The sequence below is a fragment of the Oncorhynchus clarkii genome, chromosome 26 (genome assembly GCF_045791955.1).
Source record: "Oncorhynchus clarkii lewisi isolate Uvic-CL-2024 chromosome 26, UVic_Ocla_1.0, whole genome shotgun sequence".
In the NCBI taxonomy this organism is placed as follows: domain Eukaryota; kingdom Metazoa; phylum Chordata; class Actinopteri; order Salmoniformes; family Salmonidae; genus Oncorhynchus; species Oncorhynchus clarkii.
Window position 1 is genome coordinate 16,171,122 of NC_092172.1, and position 21,274 is coordinate 16,192,395.

General features: G+C 40.2%; 1 protein-coding gene across 1 annotated transcript in view; it reads left to right on the forward strand.

The window, feature by feature from the left end:
* LOC139384960 (polypeptide N-acetylgalactosaminyltransferase 18-like) overlaps nt 1-12,768 on the forward strand; it is a 91,246-nt gene extending 78,478 nt beyond the window's left edge. The window contains exons 10-11 of the mRNA XM_071129908.1: nt 7,455-7,619; nt 12,076-12,768. Coding sequence (XP_070986009.1) covers nt 7,455-7,619; nt 12,076-12,222 — 312 coding nt within the window. The 3' untranslated portion in view covers nt 12,223-12,768. The remainder of the gene's footprint in view (nt 1-7,454; nt 7,620-12,075) is intronic.
* Nucleotides 12,769-21,274: the final 8,506 nt, after the last annotated feature.

Sequence of the window (21,274 nt, forward strand, 5' to 3'; positions counted from 1 at the left end):
GCTAATGTCTTCTCACTTAGCCAACTAAAGCTACAAACTCTACAGCTGGAAGGGCAGCAAATGCTAAATTATTTTTGTTTTTTTTGCAGGTTTTGTATTGACATTTAATTGGATATATTCATGATAATAATATTGTTGCATAATTTGGCCTGAATCAGAAAAGTTATATTGATTTCTTTTTATTTTGTATTTTTTTTCGTGCACAGCAGGACTCCACTTAGGTCTGTAGACCTACAGGGGCAAGATCGAATTTCAAAAGTATAACATTGTTTCCTAGGTTAGACGGGCAGACAGCAAGGTTTATTCAAACCATCACTGTTGGAAATCAAATGCTTGACAAGGAGCAAGAGGAAATCATGTGCTAATAAATGTCTTATTGCTTATAATATTGGTCACGTGTCATAGATAATGTTGGTTGCATGTTCTGTTTTTCCGTTAGCCCAGGGCTTTGGAATACAAGTGTGAATCCTTAGCCCGGGGCTCAAGCTTAGCCCAGGGTTAACAAATGCTTGTGTGAACACAGGCTAAGCTAGCCCAGGGCCAGTCTAGCATGTGGCTTAGCTAGCCCTGGGCTAAGAACAATGCCTAGAGAGTTTTATGTGATCCTGACTAGTATTTGTATTTTGTAAGGATCCCTATAGTCCCAGTTGGTATTCACATAATAATAATAAGGAATATTCCCCTCGATCACATTATTTTCTATTGACCCCAATTGTAAGAGAGGCAACTTCATCATCAATTTTTTTTTAATATATTTTTTTTAATACAGAAATAACAAAACATGCTGAAAAGCTTCTTCATTTCTCAATGTACATGTAGCCAGGTCAAAAATCACAACCTACGGTTCGCAATGTTCCCACGTAGGGAAATAGAGCCTGCGAGAAGAGCCCTGTGGACTCAGGCTATTCAGAGTGGGAAATGTAGGGACATGGTGTCCAAATAGGCTACACGTAGCTATGTGTGTAAAAAAACCTTTAACTTGTTAAGTACAGTCTGTTTGTAACTCCACTCACTACTTATAGCTAGCTGTATAGTCTATTTCTTTGTATTGTTGGTCTTGGCTAGGTTAATGTTTCGGTCATTGGTAACTAGCTAGCTAGCACTAGTGGCTGCTAGCACTGTCATAAAAAGGGGATGGAGGGAAGCCTTATAATGTGTTTTTCTAAGTAATGAGAACACTAGAGAGCAGGCAATATTGAAAAGTCATCTTTAGACATGTACTTTTCTTAAATGTAGTTTTGTACTTGACTAAAACAGACGACAAAACATTTGTTTGAATAAGGTAACGTTTTTGCTGTGAGCCAATGGGATCCAAACAAGATTAAAGCAGTTACATCACACAAAAAAACAGTACATCATACAGCACATTATTACACCACTACTCTAACACTACATATCTACAATACAAAATGTATAATACCACAATACAACATAATTACAACATTACATTGTACATGTGTAGAGTGCATGTGTTAGTTTTATCCATTTAAAATAGGATTTTACTACTCGCTTGAGTTACTTGATGTGGAATAGAGTTCCATGTAGTTATGACTCTATAGAGTCTGTTCTGGACTTGGGGACTGTGAAGAGACCCTTGGTTGCATTTCTTGTGGGGTATGTATGGGTGTCTGAGCTATGTGCTAGTCGTTTAAACAGACAGCTTGGTGCTTTCAACATGTCAATACCTCTCACAAAGACAAGTAGTGATGCAGTCAATCTCTCCACTACATTGAGCCAGGAGAGATTGACATGCATGTCATTGATGTTAGCTCTCTGTGAACACGAAAGGGCCAGCCGTGCTGCTCTGTTGCGGGCCAACTGTAATTTGCCTATTTCCCTCTTTGTGGAACTTGCCTATATGACTGGGCAGTAGTCCAGGTGCGATAAAACTAGGGCCTGTAGGACTTGTTTTGTTGATAGCAATATCAAGAAAGCAGAGCAGCACAGACCTCTCCCCATCTTAGCTACCATTGCATCAATATGTTTTGACCATGGCAGTTGACCATGACTCCTCAACTTACTCAATTTCCACATTATTCATTACAATATATAGTTGAGGTTTAGGGTTTAGTCAATGATTTGTCCCAAATACAATGCTTTTAGTTTTGGAAATATTTATGACTAGCATATTACTTGCCACCCATTCTAAAACTGGCTGCAGCTCTTTAAGTGTTGCAGTGATTTCACTTGCTGTGGTATCTGACATGTATAATGTTCAGTCATCAGCATAAACAGACACACAGGCTTTACTCAGTGCCAGTGGCAGGTCATTAGTGAAAATAGAAAAAGGTAAGTGGCCTAGACAGCTGCCCTGGGGTATTCGCGACTCTACCTGGACTATGTGGGAGAGGCTTTAATTAAAGATGATGTAAAGCCATAACACATACAGTACCAGTCAACATTTTGGACACAGCTACTCATTAAAGGTTTTTCTTTATTTGTACTATTTTCTACATTGTAGAATAATAGTGAAGACATCAAAACTATGAAATAACACATATGGAATCATGTAGTTACAAGAAAAGTGTTCAACAAATCAAAATATATTTTAGATTTTAGATTCTTCAAAGTAGCCATCCTTTGCCTTGATGACAGCTTTGAACACTCTTGGCATTCTCTCAACCAGCTTCACCTGGAATGCTTTTCCAACTGTCTTGAAGGAGTTTCCACATGCTGAGGACTTGTTGATTCTACAGCCCAACTCATCCCAAACCATCTCAATTGGGTTGCGGTCGGGTGATTGTGGAGGCCAGCTCATCTGATACAGCACTCCATCACTCCCCTTCTTGGTCAAATAGCCCTTACACAGCTTGGAGGTGTGTACAGCTGGTGCTCTCATGCATGCTCAGTGTTACTTGCCTTGATGCGAGCATAAAAGGCATTTAGCCCGTTGGCTCGAGTCACTGGGAAGCTCATGACTGGGTTTCCCTTTGTAGTCCGTAATAGGTTGCAAGCCCTGCCACATCCGACGAGCATCAGAGCCGGTTTTAGTACGATTCAATCTTAGTCCTGTATTGACGCTTTGCCTGTTTGACGTTTCGTCTGATGGCATAGCGTAATTTCTCATAAGTGTCCCGATTAGTGTGCCACTCCTTGGAAGCGGCAGCTCTAGCCTTTAGCTCGGTGCGGATATTGCCTGTAATCCATGGCTTCTGGTTGGGATATGTACGTACGGTCACTGTGGGGATGATGTTGTCGATGCACTTATTGATGAAGCTGGTGACTGAGGTGGTATACTCCTCAATGTCATTGGATGAATACCGGGACATATTCCAGTCTGTGCTAGCAAAACAGTCCTGTAGTGTAGCATCCGCGTCATCTGACCACTTCCGTATTGAGTCACTGGTACTCCCTGCTTTAGTTTTTGCTTGTAAGCAGGAGGATATAATTATGATCAGATTTGCCAAATGGAGGGCGAGGGAGAGTTTTGTATGGGTCTCTGTGTGTGGAGTAAAGGAGGTCTATAGTTTTTTTACCCCTCTAGTTGCACATGTGGCATGCTGGTAGAAATGAGGTAAAACGGATTTAAGTTTGCCTGCATTAAAGTCCCCGGACACTAGAAGAGCCGCTTCTGGATGAGCATTTTCTTGTTTGCTTTTGGCCTTATACAGCTCTTTGAGTGCAGTTTTTACAGTCATTTCTTAATGGGTGCAGGCTTATTAGTAAATGGAATAAGCAATTTCATAAATTATTAAAGTTCAGTGTCTGGTTGCTCCTCATTAAAAACCACAGACCAGTAAATATTATTTACATCTTCAACATAGGAATCAGTACACAACCTCTTATATGATCTCTTAAACGCTATATTAGGCTCACACTTTGGTTTTCTTAGATATGCCTACTACTGTATGATCACTACATTCCATTTAGAGCAGATTTCTGTAAATACCCTGGTAGGTTGACTGATAACCTGAACCAGGTTGCAGGCACTGGTTAGTTTGAAGCTTTTATTTTCATTTGACAGCTTGATGTCAAATATTTAGGTTACTCAGAAAATATATCTTTCTGTTGATATCACACACATCATCAAGCATTTCACACATATTATACAGATACTGACGATTAGCACTTAGTGGTCTATAGAAACTTCCCACAAGAATAGGCATTAGGTGAGGCAAGTGAACCTGTAGCCATATTACTTCAACAGCATTTGACATGAGATTCTTTCTAGGTTTTAAAGGAATATGACTCTAAATATAAACAGCAACACCTCCCCCATTGGTATTCCTGTCTCTTCTGTAGATTTTATAGCTATGTATTGCTACCACTGTATCATCAAATAATTATCTAAGTGTGATTCAGAGATCCTGAATGTTATCTGTTACTAGCAAGGTATTGATTTCATCAACCTTGTTTCTTTGGCTACATACAGTATGGTAATGTGGGCTATTTTCAGCACCTTTCTGTGTTGCGTTATTGTTTTTATTGCTTTACTGGGAGGCTTATCAGAGGTAGACATGACAGTGATGTTTATATTTGAGCTGATAGTGCAAGGTGAACTACTCCCAGTGGGCTTCCTACTAGGGCAAACCGTATCAGTGCTTACAGCATAACTCAGGTTCGTTTAGGCGCATGATTACTGCTGACAATAGCTGTCGGATTGACAGAGGCATTCAAGGGAGTTAGAGGAACATAAATGAGGTTACTTACATTATGACTGATAACTCTCCTGTGAAACTGTACATTTGTAGCAGCACGACGACAACTCAGCATCACAATGGTAGGGATTATCTGAGCAGGGCTTGGGTCACCGGTATGTCATTGTCTCAACACAGCCTTGAAATGGGAGGACAGGATCCAAGTACCAACATGATTTAGATGGACTCCATCATTCCTGTAGAGTATCTTCTGTTTCCAAAAGGTGTCAACGTTATTTATAAAAGTTATGCCAACAGAGCTACAGTAATCTTTTAGCCAGATGTGAAGTAAAAAGTGGTTTAATCCTTGAAAGTGAAGCAAAAAGTTGCATCCACTGTCATCCTTGCCTATTCAAACATCTCCATGGTAAACCATTCACACTCATTGCACCTGTATTGATGTTTACGCTGGTTTACAAATTAAAGCTCTGGAGGAATCTCCTGTGATCTCTTACAAGAAAGAAAGCCAGTCGGAGCTGATCTTTCCCAAGATGCCTTGCACACTTTTCTTAACAGATAACTCCAGAGAAAACATACTGTAACACCCAATCTCACATCCCGAGAGCAGGCTAATTTAAGAACTCATTAATGTTAGAAATCTGTTCAGATGTCTCTGTTGAATAGTTGTCGGGTTACAGTGCTGTTACTCCTTTTAGAATCCGTTTTCATTTCATACCACTACTGATGTTGTTTTCTTCCTGCTTTACCTCCCACTGATAGTGAGGATAGTTTACACTTTTTTATTATAATATTTAATTTTCCCTTTTTAAAAACGTATTTTTTTTTAAACTTATACATATGATCATCAACTTACAGACACACATAACACATGGATACATCTGGAAACAATTATATTCCCTTTTGCGCATATTCAATCATAATTAATCACAGAAGTACTGTGCATATGGTCATAAAGTATTATATACATACAAATGGGTCCAAGTTCAAAGCTAGGCAACAGTAATTAGATTACGTTGGAAACTGTTGGAATACCCGCCCAAATGACCATTACATGCGGAACGCGCAGTGGCCATAGATATAATTAGTGACCTATTTCAAAAACAACTTGTGTACCTCTAATAATTTGGTATCAGTAGTTACAAAAAATCGAATATATTTACAAAATGACCAAGTTGAGACCAATATGGCAGGACAAATCAACAATATTCATGGAATGGTCTGATATCAAACTCTTGGTTTAGACCTTTAGGAGACATGGCCGACAAATAGTGAATCCAATACAATTCTCTTCTTAGTAGTAGATGATCAGTATCTCCCCCCTCCTAAGAGTCTTAACATGTTCAATACCAATGTATCTCAGAGAGCAATCCATGAAATCCGTAGCCACAGGGATTCTCTGATCAAGAGTCCTGATTTTACTCCTGTGTTATGCTATCCTTGTCTCAAATTTTTGGTGGAACACGTAATGATGCCCTTAATCTTAATGGCCTTGCCCATGATAGGGTGATTGAACATTGTGTGCATTGTTCGTGAAGTTCCACTGGGTACATCGGCCACATCTGTAATTACCTTCCGTCCGGCACATTGTCTAGGAAGGTGTCACGTGGCACCGGTGGAAGATCAGACGTCACCACCATTAGACTGATGTTGGGGGGCGTCTGAAGACGACTCGCGGGGGTTCTTTAAACGTATTTTCCAGTTGTGAATCAGGCCTCAAGATGTGTTTTTTTATGATATGGTCAAACTGTTTGCCAAGTGGGGAGTATTGAAGGAACACTGAACTCGTTGGTCAGGGGGGAGGGGTGATTTGGGTGTGAGGATGTCATTCTTGGTCATAGTTTTTTTATAATCCCTTGCGTCATGCAGCCATTCCTCTGGGTAACCCTGCTGTCTGAAAAGCTTGTCCAGACAGTCGGCTTGTTTGTCATAGTCCCTCTGTGTACTACAGATCCTGTGTAAGCGAATGTATTGAATGATAGGGATGTGAGCACTCGGTCTGTTTGGTTTGGATCTTGTAAAATCCGTTTTATTTTCTTCCATATCGTTATAGTGTTTTTAACTATGAAGTTGTTAATGTTCATAGCTTTATCCTTTTGAAAATAGACACGTAAAAAGATACAATACAAAAACATTGGCAGCCTTGTCATTCTAAAGAGATTTATTCTACCTGTATGATTGATGGGGTAAGTTTAAGGTGACATACACAGTGTATTTATGACAACTGTTTGCGAACGACAAGGTAGCACTAAACACCTCCTAATGTAACCCTGTGCTCCCTACCGCCTTTATCCCACCCCTATCCAGCTGTGATGTCCTCCCTCCCCTCCAGCTGTTACATTCCCCCGCCTCTCCCAGGGTTCTAGCTACCCAACATGTTTAGCTACCCCACATGTGCAGACAAGCCTCCTCATCCCTCATATGCACGCCGATGGAGTCCGAGCACAGATGCAGCTGCCATCTGTAGCACACACAACTACCTCTGCTGCTCCGCTCAGTTCAAACAGATGCTTTTTCCTTCCAGTGGTGTTTTAGCTAAATATGGGCACTCAAGTGCCCTTGGAAAATACGGGCTGGAAGGACCGCATCAGAGAGTGCAATTAGAAGTGTTTGGGCTAGCTGATTGATTTGTATTGTTTATGGAGAGCGCTCCTCTCAATAAATAATAAGCCATTTCCCACACTATGCCATTTCCTGCCCTGTGCTTCAGTTCAGTGAGGGTAGCTGCATGAATAGACATGCCATATGGGTGAAGTAAGTCCTAGTGAAAAGCCTAAAACAAATCAACATTTTGTGAAATGCTTGAATGCCTCCAGCTCTCAGTAGCTTATGTATGTGCTGTCTCTTCTGTCATTCCAGAATGTGTACTACACCAGCACTCAGCAGTTACATATAGGGGTGCTCAGTCCCACCATCGATGACGATGACAACAAGTGCCTGGTGGATGTGAACATCCGACCACGCCTCATCGAGTGTAGCTACGCCACAGCCAAGCGCATGAAGCTCCACTGGCTATTTACTCAGGTAAGAAACCATACAGACCTGACCAACACACTCAGACTGCTCACTGAAAATAGAACAGCAAGCGATAGAAAATGGCAAGTCAATGATCTAAATTAATACTTTGTTGTAAGGGAGATGGATCATTAGTAAATGTGGCACCAGTGGAGGTAGGTATCTTGGGTACATTTTAGGGGGTAATATTCGCGTAAATCTATGGCTCAGTGCTCTGTGGGGTTGGATTGGTCTCCATTAAGGAGTGTCACAGATATAACAGAGTTTTACGGTCCACAGACCTCTCCACAACAGTAAATGCATCATAATGACTCTCTCGGTCTCCATTATTGGACTGGCTCACTGAGCACAGTGGCCTGTAATGAGGGCTACATCAACATGGTCTGAAGAGTGCGTCACCCACTTCACCCAGTTTTGAAGTTGCAATTAAAACCGTTCTGATCATGTTCAGTGTCATCATAAATAATGTATGCGCTCAAAATATCCACTCAAAATGGTGGGGTGCTAACCTTGAATTCAACTTCTAGGAATTGTGTTTTCAGATAAAGACGTATGTTTCTCTCCATTGGTGGATCACTTATTTATTTTGAGTGGATGCCCGCACAAGTTAGAAACTTGTAGGTTCTGTACCGTATCCCCTCCAAAAAATGATAACAAGGAGTGAGACATTGAAAACATATTATACAGTAGTATGTACTGTATGTCATGTGCCGGGTTTGGTTGAAGCTCTGTCACTAACCTCCTAAAAGTCAAGGTATTGTCAATTATGGATTCAACCTATTTGCTTCTATAGCTTTGACATTAGTGTGATGCCTTGTAAACTTACTGAGAAGGAAATCATGTTGTATGTTCCGTTCAAAGGTTTTTATTGAAATGCTGCCAAGCACAGTTTTACATCTTAATGCAATTGTTCTTTGATTATGTTGGGGAGATCATTGTTGATGGAACTGTGTAAAATTCTTAGTTGGCGCCTCCCGAGTGGCACAGCGGTCTAAGGCACTGCATCGCAGTGGTGTACGGTGTTTCCAGGTGTACGGTGTTTCCTCCGACACATTGGTGCGGCTGGCCTCCGGGTTAAGCAGGCTTTGTGTCAAGAAGCAGTGCGGCTTGGTTGGGTTGTGTTTTGGAGGACGCACGGCTCTCGACCTTCGCATCTCCCGAGTCCGTACGGGAGTTGCAGCGATGAGACAAGACTGTAACTACCAATTGGATACTACGAAATTGGGGAGAAAAAGGGGTGAAGTATAGGTAGCTCTGGAGTGTAAAAGGGTTGAAATGCTTGATCTCACGTTTCACATATCTACATGGCTCTTCTGTAGGTGGTTTCTTGGTTTAGCATTGTATAATTTAAGAAGGAATAGAGTCAGACACCATGGATTATTGAGCACATTTCTGCTAGACAGTGTGAAATGTGTTTTTTACCTCAAAAGGAAATGCATCGATACAACTCAAGCATAGGGTTGTACAGTACTGTAGCGAGGAGGAATGTTCCTATTCCCATTCTAGCTTAAGCGTTACCACACTTAAATTCTACGAGGTGGAGAGGAGGAGAAGAGCAGCAATCAATGAATCTCTCTGGTTGAATGTGCCTGACAATTTTGTGACTTTTCTTCGCTTTAGAGCCTTATAGTGGAAATTCAACATGCTCTCCTCAAGTTAAATAATTGTTATGTATCTTGGGAAGCAGAAGAAAAGAAGTGGGTGTTTTGTATTTGTAAAGATTTTGTCAGCAGTTAAGGTGGCTGTAGTGTGGGCTGTATTATGGAGACAGAGGGTTTAGGTGTAAAGAGCCCTGCTTGGGAGACAATCTTAACACGCCGATTAAACACATCTAATTAGCTTTCTGTTCATCCTCAGTGCTTTTACTGACTCGATGACATCACCTTCCCAAGTGCTTCTGTTTTCTACTATCCTTTGTGCTTTTCTACTACATGGTGTATCTTCTACCTCTCATGTCGGCCTACACACTGTAAACACTTCCCAGAAGCACTTGGGAAGGTGATGTCATCGAGTCAGTAAAAGCACTGAGGATGAACAGAAAGCTAATTAGATGTGTTTAATCGGCGTGTTAAGATTGTCTCCCAAGCAGGGCTCTTTACACCTAAACCCTCTGTGTCTCCATACTACAGCCCATAATATCTCCTTATGTAACACAACACGTAAACACATGCATGCATGCACACACAGACTCCCAAACTGTTCACTCAAAAAACTCAAAAATAATCAATTAGATGAAAGAACACAGGAGAGTTGGTTAACCTTTCACCGCTGCTTGTGAACCCAGAACCATTATCATTCTGGCTCAATGGCTCACTCTCTATAGCAAGTCAATATGTTGATTTGGCAGCAGCCCACAGGATCAAGCACAGGGAGCAAACAGGACTGGTCTTCTGCCAGTACAGAATTCAACCTCAGGCCTCGTATTGTAATGCATCTTCTCCTGGAGAGAACGCAGGCTTTTTAAGCACCCTGAAGGTTATAATGGTTATTGGTTTTTAGCATCTTTTGATGTTGACTTCCCAGATAGAGAAAGGCTGAGTAATGCTGATATTTTTTATTGTGTGAAATTGTTCTGAAGTGTTCAGTGACCCACTGGAATTCAACTGCCTCAGAAAATGTTTGCTATTTAGCCATGTATAGCCCAAACATCAGGTTAAGAACATTATGCCGAAGCCTTGAGGTTACTTGGCTGGCTTCCTGCTGCAAGATGGTAATCTTCCAAATATGAATAGAATCAGGATGAAATTATGAATATTTTCTGTAAATAAATATCTGTTTTAGCTGCTTGGTAGATGCCTCGTAAATATTTTGGGATGCGCCTCTGGCAAAGTATGATAATGACAGAATGAAAAACAAATGTATTGTTTTACATTTTGAAACAACTTCAATTTCATACATAGTCTTAACAATTGATGAGCTGAAATAAATTCATCAGCAATGATAACATAAAGTACATGTACAACTTTGTTCATAGGGACTTTTTGGTTCTACTGCATTGTGTAGCTCAATTTGTTTTCTTTGTCTTATCTTATTTGCAGGTAATGTTGTTTTCCTTGGACTCATTCCAGGCTATATGCACCATGTGGCCAATGAGGTGTATCTAATGGCTAATGGTTCTTTCATTTGGTTGAACATATGGAATCCACCATGTTATATTTCATGCTACATCTGACAGCCATTACTACACGTGGAGATGTTGATTACTGATGAAAGACTATTAGTGAATATGTAAACTGTATCCGTCCCCCATGTATTTTACAGAATGCACTCAAGCAGATAATTGTTTCATTCCATAGCTTTTAGGCATGCAAGACCTGACAAGCACTCTTAACTAAACAGACAGTATTCTATTCTATTCTAATGAAAACTTATCATACCCTGAATCAGAGTGACATCGACTAGACTCCTTGTCATTTTGATTCATTCACTTTCTAATTAACCTGACCAAATCATCCGTATGCTGAATGTGCAACAAAACATTGATGACAAGTTGACAACGAGATTGCTTAGAGGTGGTTGTTGACTCCACATAAGGATGAATCCCTCATAAAAAGCTATGTTAATTGTCAATTGGTTAGTGCAAATCTTAATGATGTGTATTGGTCTGAATTTCTGAACCTTAACATGCCCTTGGCCTCTTTCTTTAAAGATGAGAAGATTTTTTTTTTCACGCGTCACCTGAGAAAACAACCCTCACACTTACAGGAAGAAACTCAATCTTTGTCACCTAAGGAATCGTGTGCTTCGAAGTGTCTCTCCATCTCATCTCTCATTCCTATTTCCCATAGAGCATCTAGTCTTGATCCAAAATTAAAGGCCATTTTAAAACGGTTGCCTTTCCAGCTTGAGTCTTCGTTCTCCTGACTGAGAGGTGACAGAGGAGATTCTCTGATCCCAGGCCCTGAAGTTAGAGATAGTGAGCTTATCTGATCTGTGCAGTGACTCCCATCACACTGGTCCCAACAGTTGAGTCCAACACAAAGCTTTAAGGCCTCCACGTACATGTGAGAGACTCTCCACTCTAACAAATGGGAAAGAGAGATGAGATGGAGAGACACTTCGAAGCACACGATTCCTTAGGTGACAAAGATTGAGTTTCTTCCTGTAAGTGTGAGGGTTGTTTTCTCAGGTGACGCGTGAAAAATGTTTTCTTCCCATCTAATGTTATCTTCTTCTGTTATCACATAATTGTGGCATTCCTACTGAGAGTGCTACTGAGTATAATGGTAGATAGTGTTGTTCTTGCTTCGTGAGCATGCTGATGCTATCTGGGAAGGCCCCAGTGCTGGTGCCGAAGGGAAATCAGTACAAAACAGAGCTGCGGGTGCTTGTTAAGCTATACACATCAACCCCATCCATTAATTCATAGCACTGTGGGGTTAAGGTGACATAGCAATCAACGACATGCACACCAATGATGCTGTCGCATCCCACTGTAATTTGATCTACCCGTTTTTCCTTTCAGGGAGGTTCCATTCAGAACAGGAAATCGAAGCGATGCCTTGAGCTGGTGGCCAGCAATGACAACGAGTTTGGGTACCAGCTGGTCCTTCAAAAATGCACTGGACAGAAATGGTCCATCACCAACACACTGCCTGGCAGTGCCCTATGATGAGCCCCTCTGAGAGAACGCTGGTCATATATACTGGAGCACACTGGACTGGATGGGGTGCTTACTCTGTTACTCCTCTGGATTTTCTGTTGTGGATAAAGGAGAATGGTGTATGGTTAATGACAGTCTTTTGTTCACCAGTTGACATCACATGATAAATGTTAAACATTTTCTTTTGCCTATGGATCAGCCATAGATGGTTGATATTGTTCATTATGAGATACTACAATGTTATGAAACATATTTTGTGAAGAGTGTAGTTGGTTTTCTGTTGACTTGAAGGTTGTACTGGGTTCTATATGTTCATTGTTGTACTTGGTACATAACTGCTACTGTGTAGCAAGCATTTCAAAAAGTTCTCTGCTGTTTTCTTTTCTTCTAGTGTCTCAGGTTTGTAGGATAAGTTTATTATGCGATTAAGCTGTACAGTTTTGGGGAAATGCCAACATGTTGGAATATATATATGAAAATAATATACTATTTTCTAAGTGTAAATATTCAAAATATTTATAATATATGCCAGTAAAAGAACTGATACTACATGAATGTGTGGTAGTGTGTTTTTTTTTCCAATGGTACAATATTGAGTGTGCCCTTTCCATGTAAACAGCCACCAGCTGTCCCATATGTGCGTATGGTCCCATGTGACACAAGGCAAATGTCATGTTATCAAAATGAATGTGTGTTTTTCCCCTAAAGCTCATGCCTTTAAGGTTACAGCTCTCTCAACATACAGGAGTTAATCATTTATGTTCACTATTTAATGGTAGCGGATTACACAAATTATATTAATGATCACATACAGATGTAGGATCTTAATTTGATCACTCTTTTGTTGCTGAGAATTTTCCTGCACAGCAGGAACTTGTAGTGTATTCAAGGTTTAAAAAAGCTTCTGAAGTGTGTAATTGCCTCTCTAAAATGTCAGACTTGATTTGCCCTAACGAAAAATAATCCACTTAACTATTCACATTTTCTGTTGCTGCAGGATTATTTTCAAATGAATATCCTACATGTGTCATTTTTTTATGGTTTTGTGCAGTAATGTTTTTTGTCCATAAAAATAACATCAAATTGATCAAAAATACAGTGCAGACATTGTTAATGTTGTAAATGACTATTGTAGCTGGAAACAACAGATTTTTTAAAGATTTTTTTATGGAATATCTACATAGGTGTACAGAGGCCCATTATCAGCAACCATCACTCCTGTGTTCCAATAGCACGTTGTGTTAGCTAATCCAAGTTTATAATTTTAAAAGGCTAATTGATCATTAGAAAAGCCTTTTGCAATTCTGTTAGCACAGCTGAAAACGGTTGTGCTGATTAAATAAACAATAAAACTGTCCTTCTTTAGACTGGTTAAGTATCTGGAGCATCATCATTTGTGGGTTCGATTCCAGGCTCAAAATGGCCAGAAACAAAGAACTTTCTTCTGAAACTCATCAGTCTATTCTTGTTCTGAGAAATGAAGGCTATTCCATGAAGATAAATTGCCAAGAAACTGAAGATCTCGTACAACGCTGGCTCTAACCAGAATAGAAAGAGGAGTGGGAGGCCCCGATGCGCAACTGAGCAAGAGGACAAGTACATTAGAGTGTCTAGTTTGAGAAACAGACGCCTCACAAGTCCTCAACTGGCAGCTTCATTAAGTAGTACCCACAAAATACCAGTCTCAACGTCAACAGTGAAGAGGCAACCTTCGGGATGCTGGCCTAGGCAGAGTTGCAAAGAAAAAAGCCATATCTCAGACTGGCCAATAAAAATAAAAGATTAAGATGGGCAAAAGAACACAGACACTGGACAGAGGAACTCTGCCTAGAAGGCTAGCATCCCGGAGTTGCCTCCTAACTGTTGATGTTGAGACTGGTGTTTTGCGGGTACTACTTAATGAAGCTGCCAGTTGAGGACTTGTGAGACGTCTGTTTCTCAAACTAGACACTCTAATGTACTTGTCCTCTTGCTCAGTTGCGCACCGGGGCCTCCCACTCCTCTTTCTATTCTGGCTAGAGACAGTTTGCGCTGTGAAGGGAGTATTACATAACGTTGTATGAGATCTTCAGTTTCTTGTCAATTTCTCGCATGGAATAGCCTTCATTTCTCAGAAGAAGAATAGACTGACGAGTTTCAGAATAAAGTTATTTGTTTCTGGCTATTTTGAGCCTGTAATCAAACCCACAAATGCTGATGCTCTAGATACTCAACTAGTCTAAAGACCAATTTTATTGTTTCTTTAATCAGACCAACAGTTTTCAGCTGTGCTAACAGAATTGCAAAAGGGTTTTCTAATGATCAATTAGCCTTTTAAAATGATAAACTTGGATTCGCTAACACAACGTCGATTGGAACACAGGAGTGATGGTTGCTGATAATGGGCCTCTGTACGCCTATGTAGATATTCCATAAAAAAATCTGCCTTTTCCAGCTACAATACTCATTTACAACATTAACAATGTCTACACTGTATTTCTGATCAATTTGATATTTTAATGGACAAAAAATGTGCTTTTCTTTCAAAAACAAGGACATTTCTATGTGGCCCCAAACATTCGAACGGTAGTGTACATGCAAACCCACTTCCTTCGCTAACAGATTTGAATCCGGAAAATATTTTTGTGCATTCTCAAATTTAAAACGGAATTGATTTCCCAAAGGTTGGGAGTTGATATGCACAAACGTTCTCATATCTGGAATACCATAATCTTGTCACAGTAGTTGTATTGTAGTTGTATTGCTCTAAATTCATAAAATAATGTGGAACCACATACAGTGAACTCTTCAAACAGATTTCACCAAGTGAGATATTCAAATCTTTAAATCTCAGCGTGACATTGAGTTATTTATGACACTGGAGCTCTTCTTGTTAACGCATACAGTAGGTGGCTTTTTTGCATAATGTTAATCATGAATGATTAAAACCTTTCAGATGAGCATAATGATGAGATAGCACCTGCTTTGAAATGGCCTCTTCATACTCACAGTAAAAGCATTAGGATTCACATACCATTTCATGAACTAAAGCCAAATAAATGGAAGTGTGATTTATTACATGACAATAACATGGACCTGTTCAATTAATCCCAGTAACAGTGTTTCTAAGATGACAAAAAATGTGCATCATGTGCATCATATGAGAAATGGTATTGTTATCGTACAGATATCGTACAAACTTTACATAAAGATACTGGTTGCATTCCTGGATACGTCACTGAGTAATAACCATCTTGCTTTGAACACTGAAAAATTCTTCCAATATCTCAAAATGCGGGTTTGATGATTCTATGAATGGCATCGCTCCTTGTTTTTTAGTTCATCTGAAAACCAGAGCTTTCTGAGAAATCTAGAATTCCTAACCCAATAAAGCAGTGGTGTCCTTGGTCTGTGTGCGTGAGACGGTCCCATTACCCTTACCCACATTTATAATTCAGGTTTCTGCCTCTTGGGAGAAAGGCAATGAGAGAGTGCACCTCGATAATCATGCACACTCGCAGTTACTGCTGCCCCTGACACAGCCGCAATAAAACAGACTGAGAGAGATATATTCTTGGCACAAAACAAGCCCACTATGGGGGAATCAGAAAAGGTTTGGGTAGCATATGGAGGGAGTCGGAGCCTTGTCTGAATTGAGAATTAATAAATGTCCCACAGGACTCACTGGAGGAGAGAGTTTATCAGTTGTGGATCCTGCAGGTAAGGTACAGGTGGCTAAGTGAAGTAGAAGAACCACCACAGGAGGGCCCAGGGGATACGAGAACTGGGGCTGGTAATGGGGGGCCAACTTTCAATTGAAAATTCAATTAAATCCTGCTCAAAGTAAAGTCCTTTGTCATCTCTATTTCGCATATATATCGTAAGCTTACTGAGCTGTAAAAGAGACAGATTTATAGTCAAATAGCTTTACTCTGGTTTAGTGTGCCCCTACATCCAACACATAGTGAAATGTCCCTGTTAGTTATTTTCCAAATCTAAAGTGCATTTTACCCATACCATCTCTTCGAGGATGTTTCATGTTGCCAGTGGTGTAAAGTACTTAAGTAGTACTTAAAAATATTTTTACTTAAGTAGTTTTTGGGGGTATCTGAACTTGACTTTGCTATTTATATTTTTGACTACTTTTACTGCACTACATTCCTAAAGAAAATATACTTTTTACTCCATACATTTTCCCTGACAACCCAAAGTACTCGTTACATTTCGAACACTTAGCTGGACAGGAAAATGGTCTAATTCACGCACTTATCAAGAGAACACGTGATATTCCCTACTGCCTATGGTCTAGTGGACTCACTAAACACAAATGCATATTTTGTAAATAATGTGTGAGTGTTGGAGTGTGCCCTTGTACAGTTTTAAAACAAGAAAATGGTTTGCTTAATTTAAGGAATTTGAAATTATTTATACTTGTTTTAAAAAATATATATATTTTATTGTTACCCTCTTTTCTTGGTATCCAATTGTTAGTAGCTACTATCTTGTCTCATCGCTACAACTCCAGTATGGGCTCGGGAGAGACGAAGGTTGAAAGTCATGCATCCTCTGATACACAACCCAACCAAGCCGCACTGCTTCTTAACACAGCGCGCATCCAACCCGGAAGCCAGCCGCACCAATGTGTCGGAGGAAACACCGTGCACCTGGCAACCTTGGTTAGCGCGCACTGCGCCCGGCCCGCCACAGGAGTTGCTGGTGCAACAAGGATATCCCTACCGACCAATCCCTCCCTAACCCGGACGACGATATGCCAATTGTGCGTCGCCCCACAGACCTCCTGTTCGCGGCCGGTTACGACAGAGCCTGGGCACGATCCCAGAGTCTCTGGTGGCACAGCTGGCGCTGCAGTACAGCGCCCTTAACCACTGCGCCACCCGGGAGGCCCTATATTTGATACTTAAGTATATTTTTGCAATTGCATTTACTTTTGATACTTAAGTATATTTAAAACCAAGTACTTTTAGACTTTTACTCAAGTAATATTTTACTGGGTGACTCACTTTTACTTGAGTAACTTTCTATGAAGGTATCTTTACTTTTACTCAGGTATGACAATTGGGTACTTTTTCAACCACTGCATGTTGCCATAGTAACGTTGCTTAATTTAAGTCACCTATTTTCAGATCCCAAGCCGTCACACCAGAGGTGAACATACAAACTCAACAAATCCATATTTCCTGCTGATACAGGATTAATATCTGACCTTTTAATATTATGCTTGAATGCCTTGAGCTATGCACAGGAACTGACTGACAAACATCTTATATCTGCATAGACTATGGTCTGTGTGTGGTACAAAAGGGACATGGAGATAGTAAAAGAGCATTCACGAGGCGTGCTGTGTGCTATGCGCTGATGGATAGCTTTCCGGAGGTTCACAATTATTAAAAAGACAACCACAATAGCATGCAGTACCATCAGCTTGTTTGAGGTTAGGCACCCCTTGCACATCTCAGACCAGACACAAACCATATCTGAAGTGAATTGAAGCCTTGCAACTCGTCCATGAACTACTCTGAAGTATTTTTCTAGTCCTTTCCCATTTCCTCACTGTTTTGACAGTGCTCGTTTCGATTGGACATCCACTAGTGCAACTTCAAAGCTCCTCCAAAGCAAATGTCAGATTGTCTGTCATGATCAGAAGAATGATACAGCAAGTTGTTGAAGCAGCCAGTGTCAGTTTCTCTGCTCCAAACAGAGCAATGAGGCTGAATATTACGGCTTTCTGTATTTGTCAGACTGCTGGATCATCACAGAGGCAGAGGGAGCCCCGATAAGTGATAAGGCTAATTTCCTGTGCCACACTTTATTTATGCTTATGGATTACAGCAGTAAGGTTGGATGACAGTGTACATTTACACAAGGAATACACAGACAGTATGTCTGTACACCTCAATTACTGCCTAACAACCATTTTGCTGTTTGACGGCGCCTGCCGTACCGGATTGTGCCATTGCCCAATGGAATGGTGTTTGAATAAAGAGTTCCAATCCTCTAAATAAAGGTTGGCTTGTCTTTTTATACCAGTGCATTTTGCATTTGTTCTTTTGCCAAGTCTTACTGTATACATTTCTATAGTTACTGTACCAGTCCTCCAATTGCACCAAACCCTCCTATGGACTGTTGTGAAATTACTTTTCTCTTGTATATAACCACACCTTGTGTTAAGCTCTGTGTGAATAAATCAAGCTGTAAATTACCCAGGTATCTTGGCGTCATGAAGCAGACAGATTTGGAGCAAGTCTGCAAATGAATTCGTTGCATACTGAGAGGAGAGAGAATCTTTAAAAGAGTCAGCGTTTCTCTGTTCAGTATGAGCTCATCACTTGGAGAGACTATCCTGGGAGGCAATATAAAGAGTGAGTGGATCTTTATTGAAATAAATAGACATGCACACAGCTCAGAAAACCTCTCAACACAACCAAATATCAATTGAAATTAGTGTGAAGGAATATTTTAGATTTTGTTGCTGTACTGAAATGTTTGATCTCAAATACACTGACCCGAAATTCAAAATTAATCATAGATTACCTCTTAGGCAAACGGCACCTTTCAAGTTGGAGTTCAATATTTCAATGGTATTTACTTTACAGGGATAAAGACCCATTTTATGACCACCTGGTGGTGAACTTCTCTCGGCGGTGCACACTATACAATAAGCCCTAATCCTCTGTATATTGCAGTTGCAAACCCATCAATACTTCTGAAAGGCCTTGTGACTCAATTATCAGCTTCATAAAATACATTGCTTATGGCATTGAAACTCATAATGTGCTTCCTGGCAATACGTATTGGGTTTAGAGTCCTAGTTTGCACAATGATTTGTAAATTTCTGAGTCATTTCTCATTTTAAGAGTTTTAATATGAACCTCATCCTTAAAGTCTGCAAACACAGAAGCCGTTCCTAGTTTAGTTAATATACTTTTGAACAACATCTCAAATTAGTTTTCTGTGGACTTTTTTAAAACCTTTATTTAACTAGGCAAGTCAGTTAAGAACAACTTCTTATTTTCAATGATGGCCTAGGAACAATGGGTTAACTGCCTTGTTCAGGGGCAGAACAACAGATTTTTACCTTGTCAGCTCAGGGATTTAATCTTGCAACCTTTCGGTTACTAGTCCAACAGCTCTAACCACTAGGCTACCTGCCGCTTTACCGGTCTGTGTAATGAAATCATCTCCATATGAGAGATGAACTTCTCATTTATAGGCAAGGTTGATCTTTTATGTAGGCTACTGATCTTCCTATAAAGTAAAAGTTCATGCAATGACAATATTTATTTCTTTATCTCTGAATGTATAAACTAATAGATTTCTTCGAAGTTGCAGTGTACGGCTTTCAGTTATCATCTATCCATGATAAAGGTTTGTTTTTCATTCCCTCGTAAATTGCAGGTTGATGTTTACTTTCATGAGTCTTGTCCTGGAACTGAGCGATTTCAGTAACCTTCTCACTTGAGCTGTAATGCTTACAGTTAAAGACACTTTGATATGACCTCATTTATGAGCAGGTTAACGTTTTTCATTATGAATCTTACACTGGAGGCAGCTCTGCAGAGTGGTCACTACAGCCACAATGTCATAAAATCTGATTTTAAACCTAACCCTAACCTTAATCACACTGCTAACCCTAACCCTAACCTTCAATTAGGACCAATAAGCACATTTTAGTTTTCATACTTTTTTACAATATAGCCAATTTTGTCTTTGCAGCTGGCCCATCTGGCAGAAATCGCTCAGTTCCAGGACAAGACTCATGAAAGTAAACATCAACCTGCAATTTACGAGGGAAAGAAAAACAGGCCATTTTCATGGATAGATGATAACTGAAAGCCATACACTGCAACTTCGAAGAAATCCATTCGTTTATACATTCAGAGTACAGGGGAGGTCTAACCCCCCATAAGAAGACTGACAGTTTTCATAGTGGTGGGAGTAGATAGGGGGGCAGGTCAGCTCAATCACTGAGGCAGTGTTTTCATACAGCTGAGCTAAGATTTGCTTTAATTGGATAGGTCAGGAATACATTTGTCAGCACATCCCCATGCTTGTGTCAAGTAGGGATCACATAACAGTGATATGGGATGAACAGATACAAACAGAAGGCAACACTAAATGAGGCCTCCTACTAGGCTGGCCTTCTAAGGCTGACATGACCCAGAGCCAAAATATTTAAACAGAGGTTAGAAACTTAGCCTACAATAGAAATTGGCTGCCTGTGTACTGTATGTATGATATGATTTGATTTAGGTTTAATCTTGGACAGATATTGCAACCTGAGTAATCATGCTCACTGTGTATACTAGACAAGAACCAAATCTCACCACAGCATTAATCACATTCATATTGTGGTTTGTATTGTCAAACAATATGAACAATTCCACAGAGACAGATGCCTCAGTAGGAGCCAGGAGGTGTGTGTTATGAGGTAGTGTCTATATGGGTAATTTCAAGTGTGATCACCCCAGGTTCTCTTTCATTCGTCGCTTCTCCTGACTTTCGATGATTGTCTGATGGCTGCGATCCAAAACACAATAGGGGAAACTGTGGCATGGAGGAAGGAGCGTTACCTTTGTATTAATATGCTGATAGAACTATGTGTGATAACAAGCTCCATGCCTCATAGATGCTGCAGTATTACCCTCCGCGGTGCAGGTTTTATCATCCTCATCCCGCTAATGCAACCTGGCTGCAGAACTGATTAAGCTGCCTGCAGACAAACCTGCCCTCTGACACATTGTTTCAGATTAGCAGTTTCCCAGGGAGCAAATTGCCCACAAGCCAGAAGATGATAGCTTTTGATATGCCAAAAGAAGGTTCAGGTCTTAAACTATGTGTTGCCCATTGTTACCCATAAATACAATTAGATTATAGAATATAATAGCTATTGAGATTTTCAGTGTGTGAGATTGTGTTTTATTACCTCCGCTGAACACAACATACAGTATACAGTATATATTGGAAGTGTATGACTGTACATTGCTGTACTCGGGGTTAACAATGCAATTGTATTGATTATGAAAAGGAGTTATGGTTTGACAATGTTAAAGAAAACAGGAAT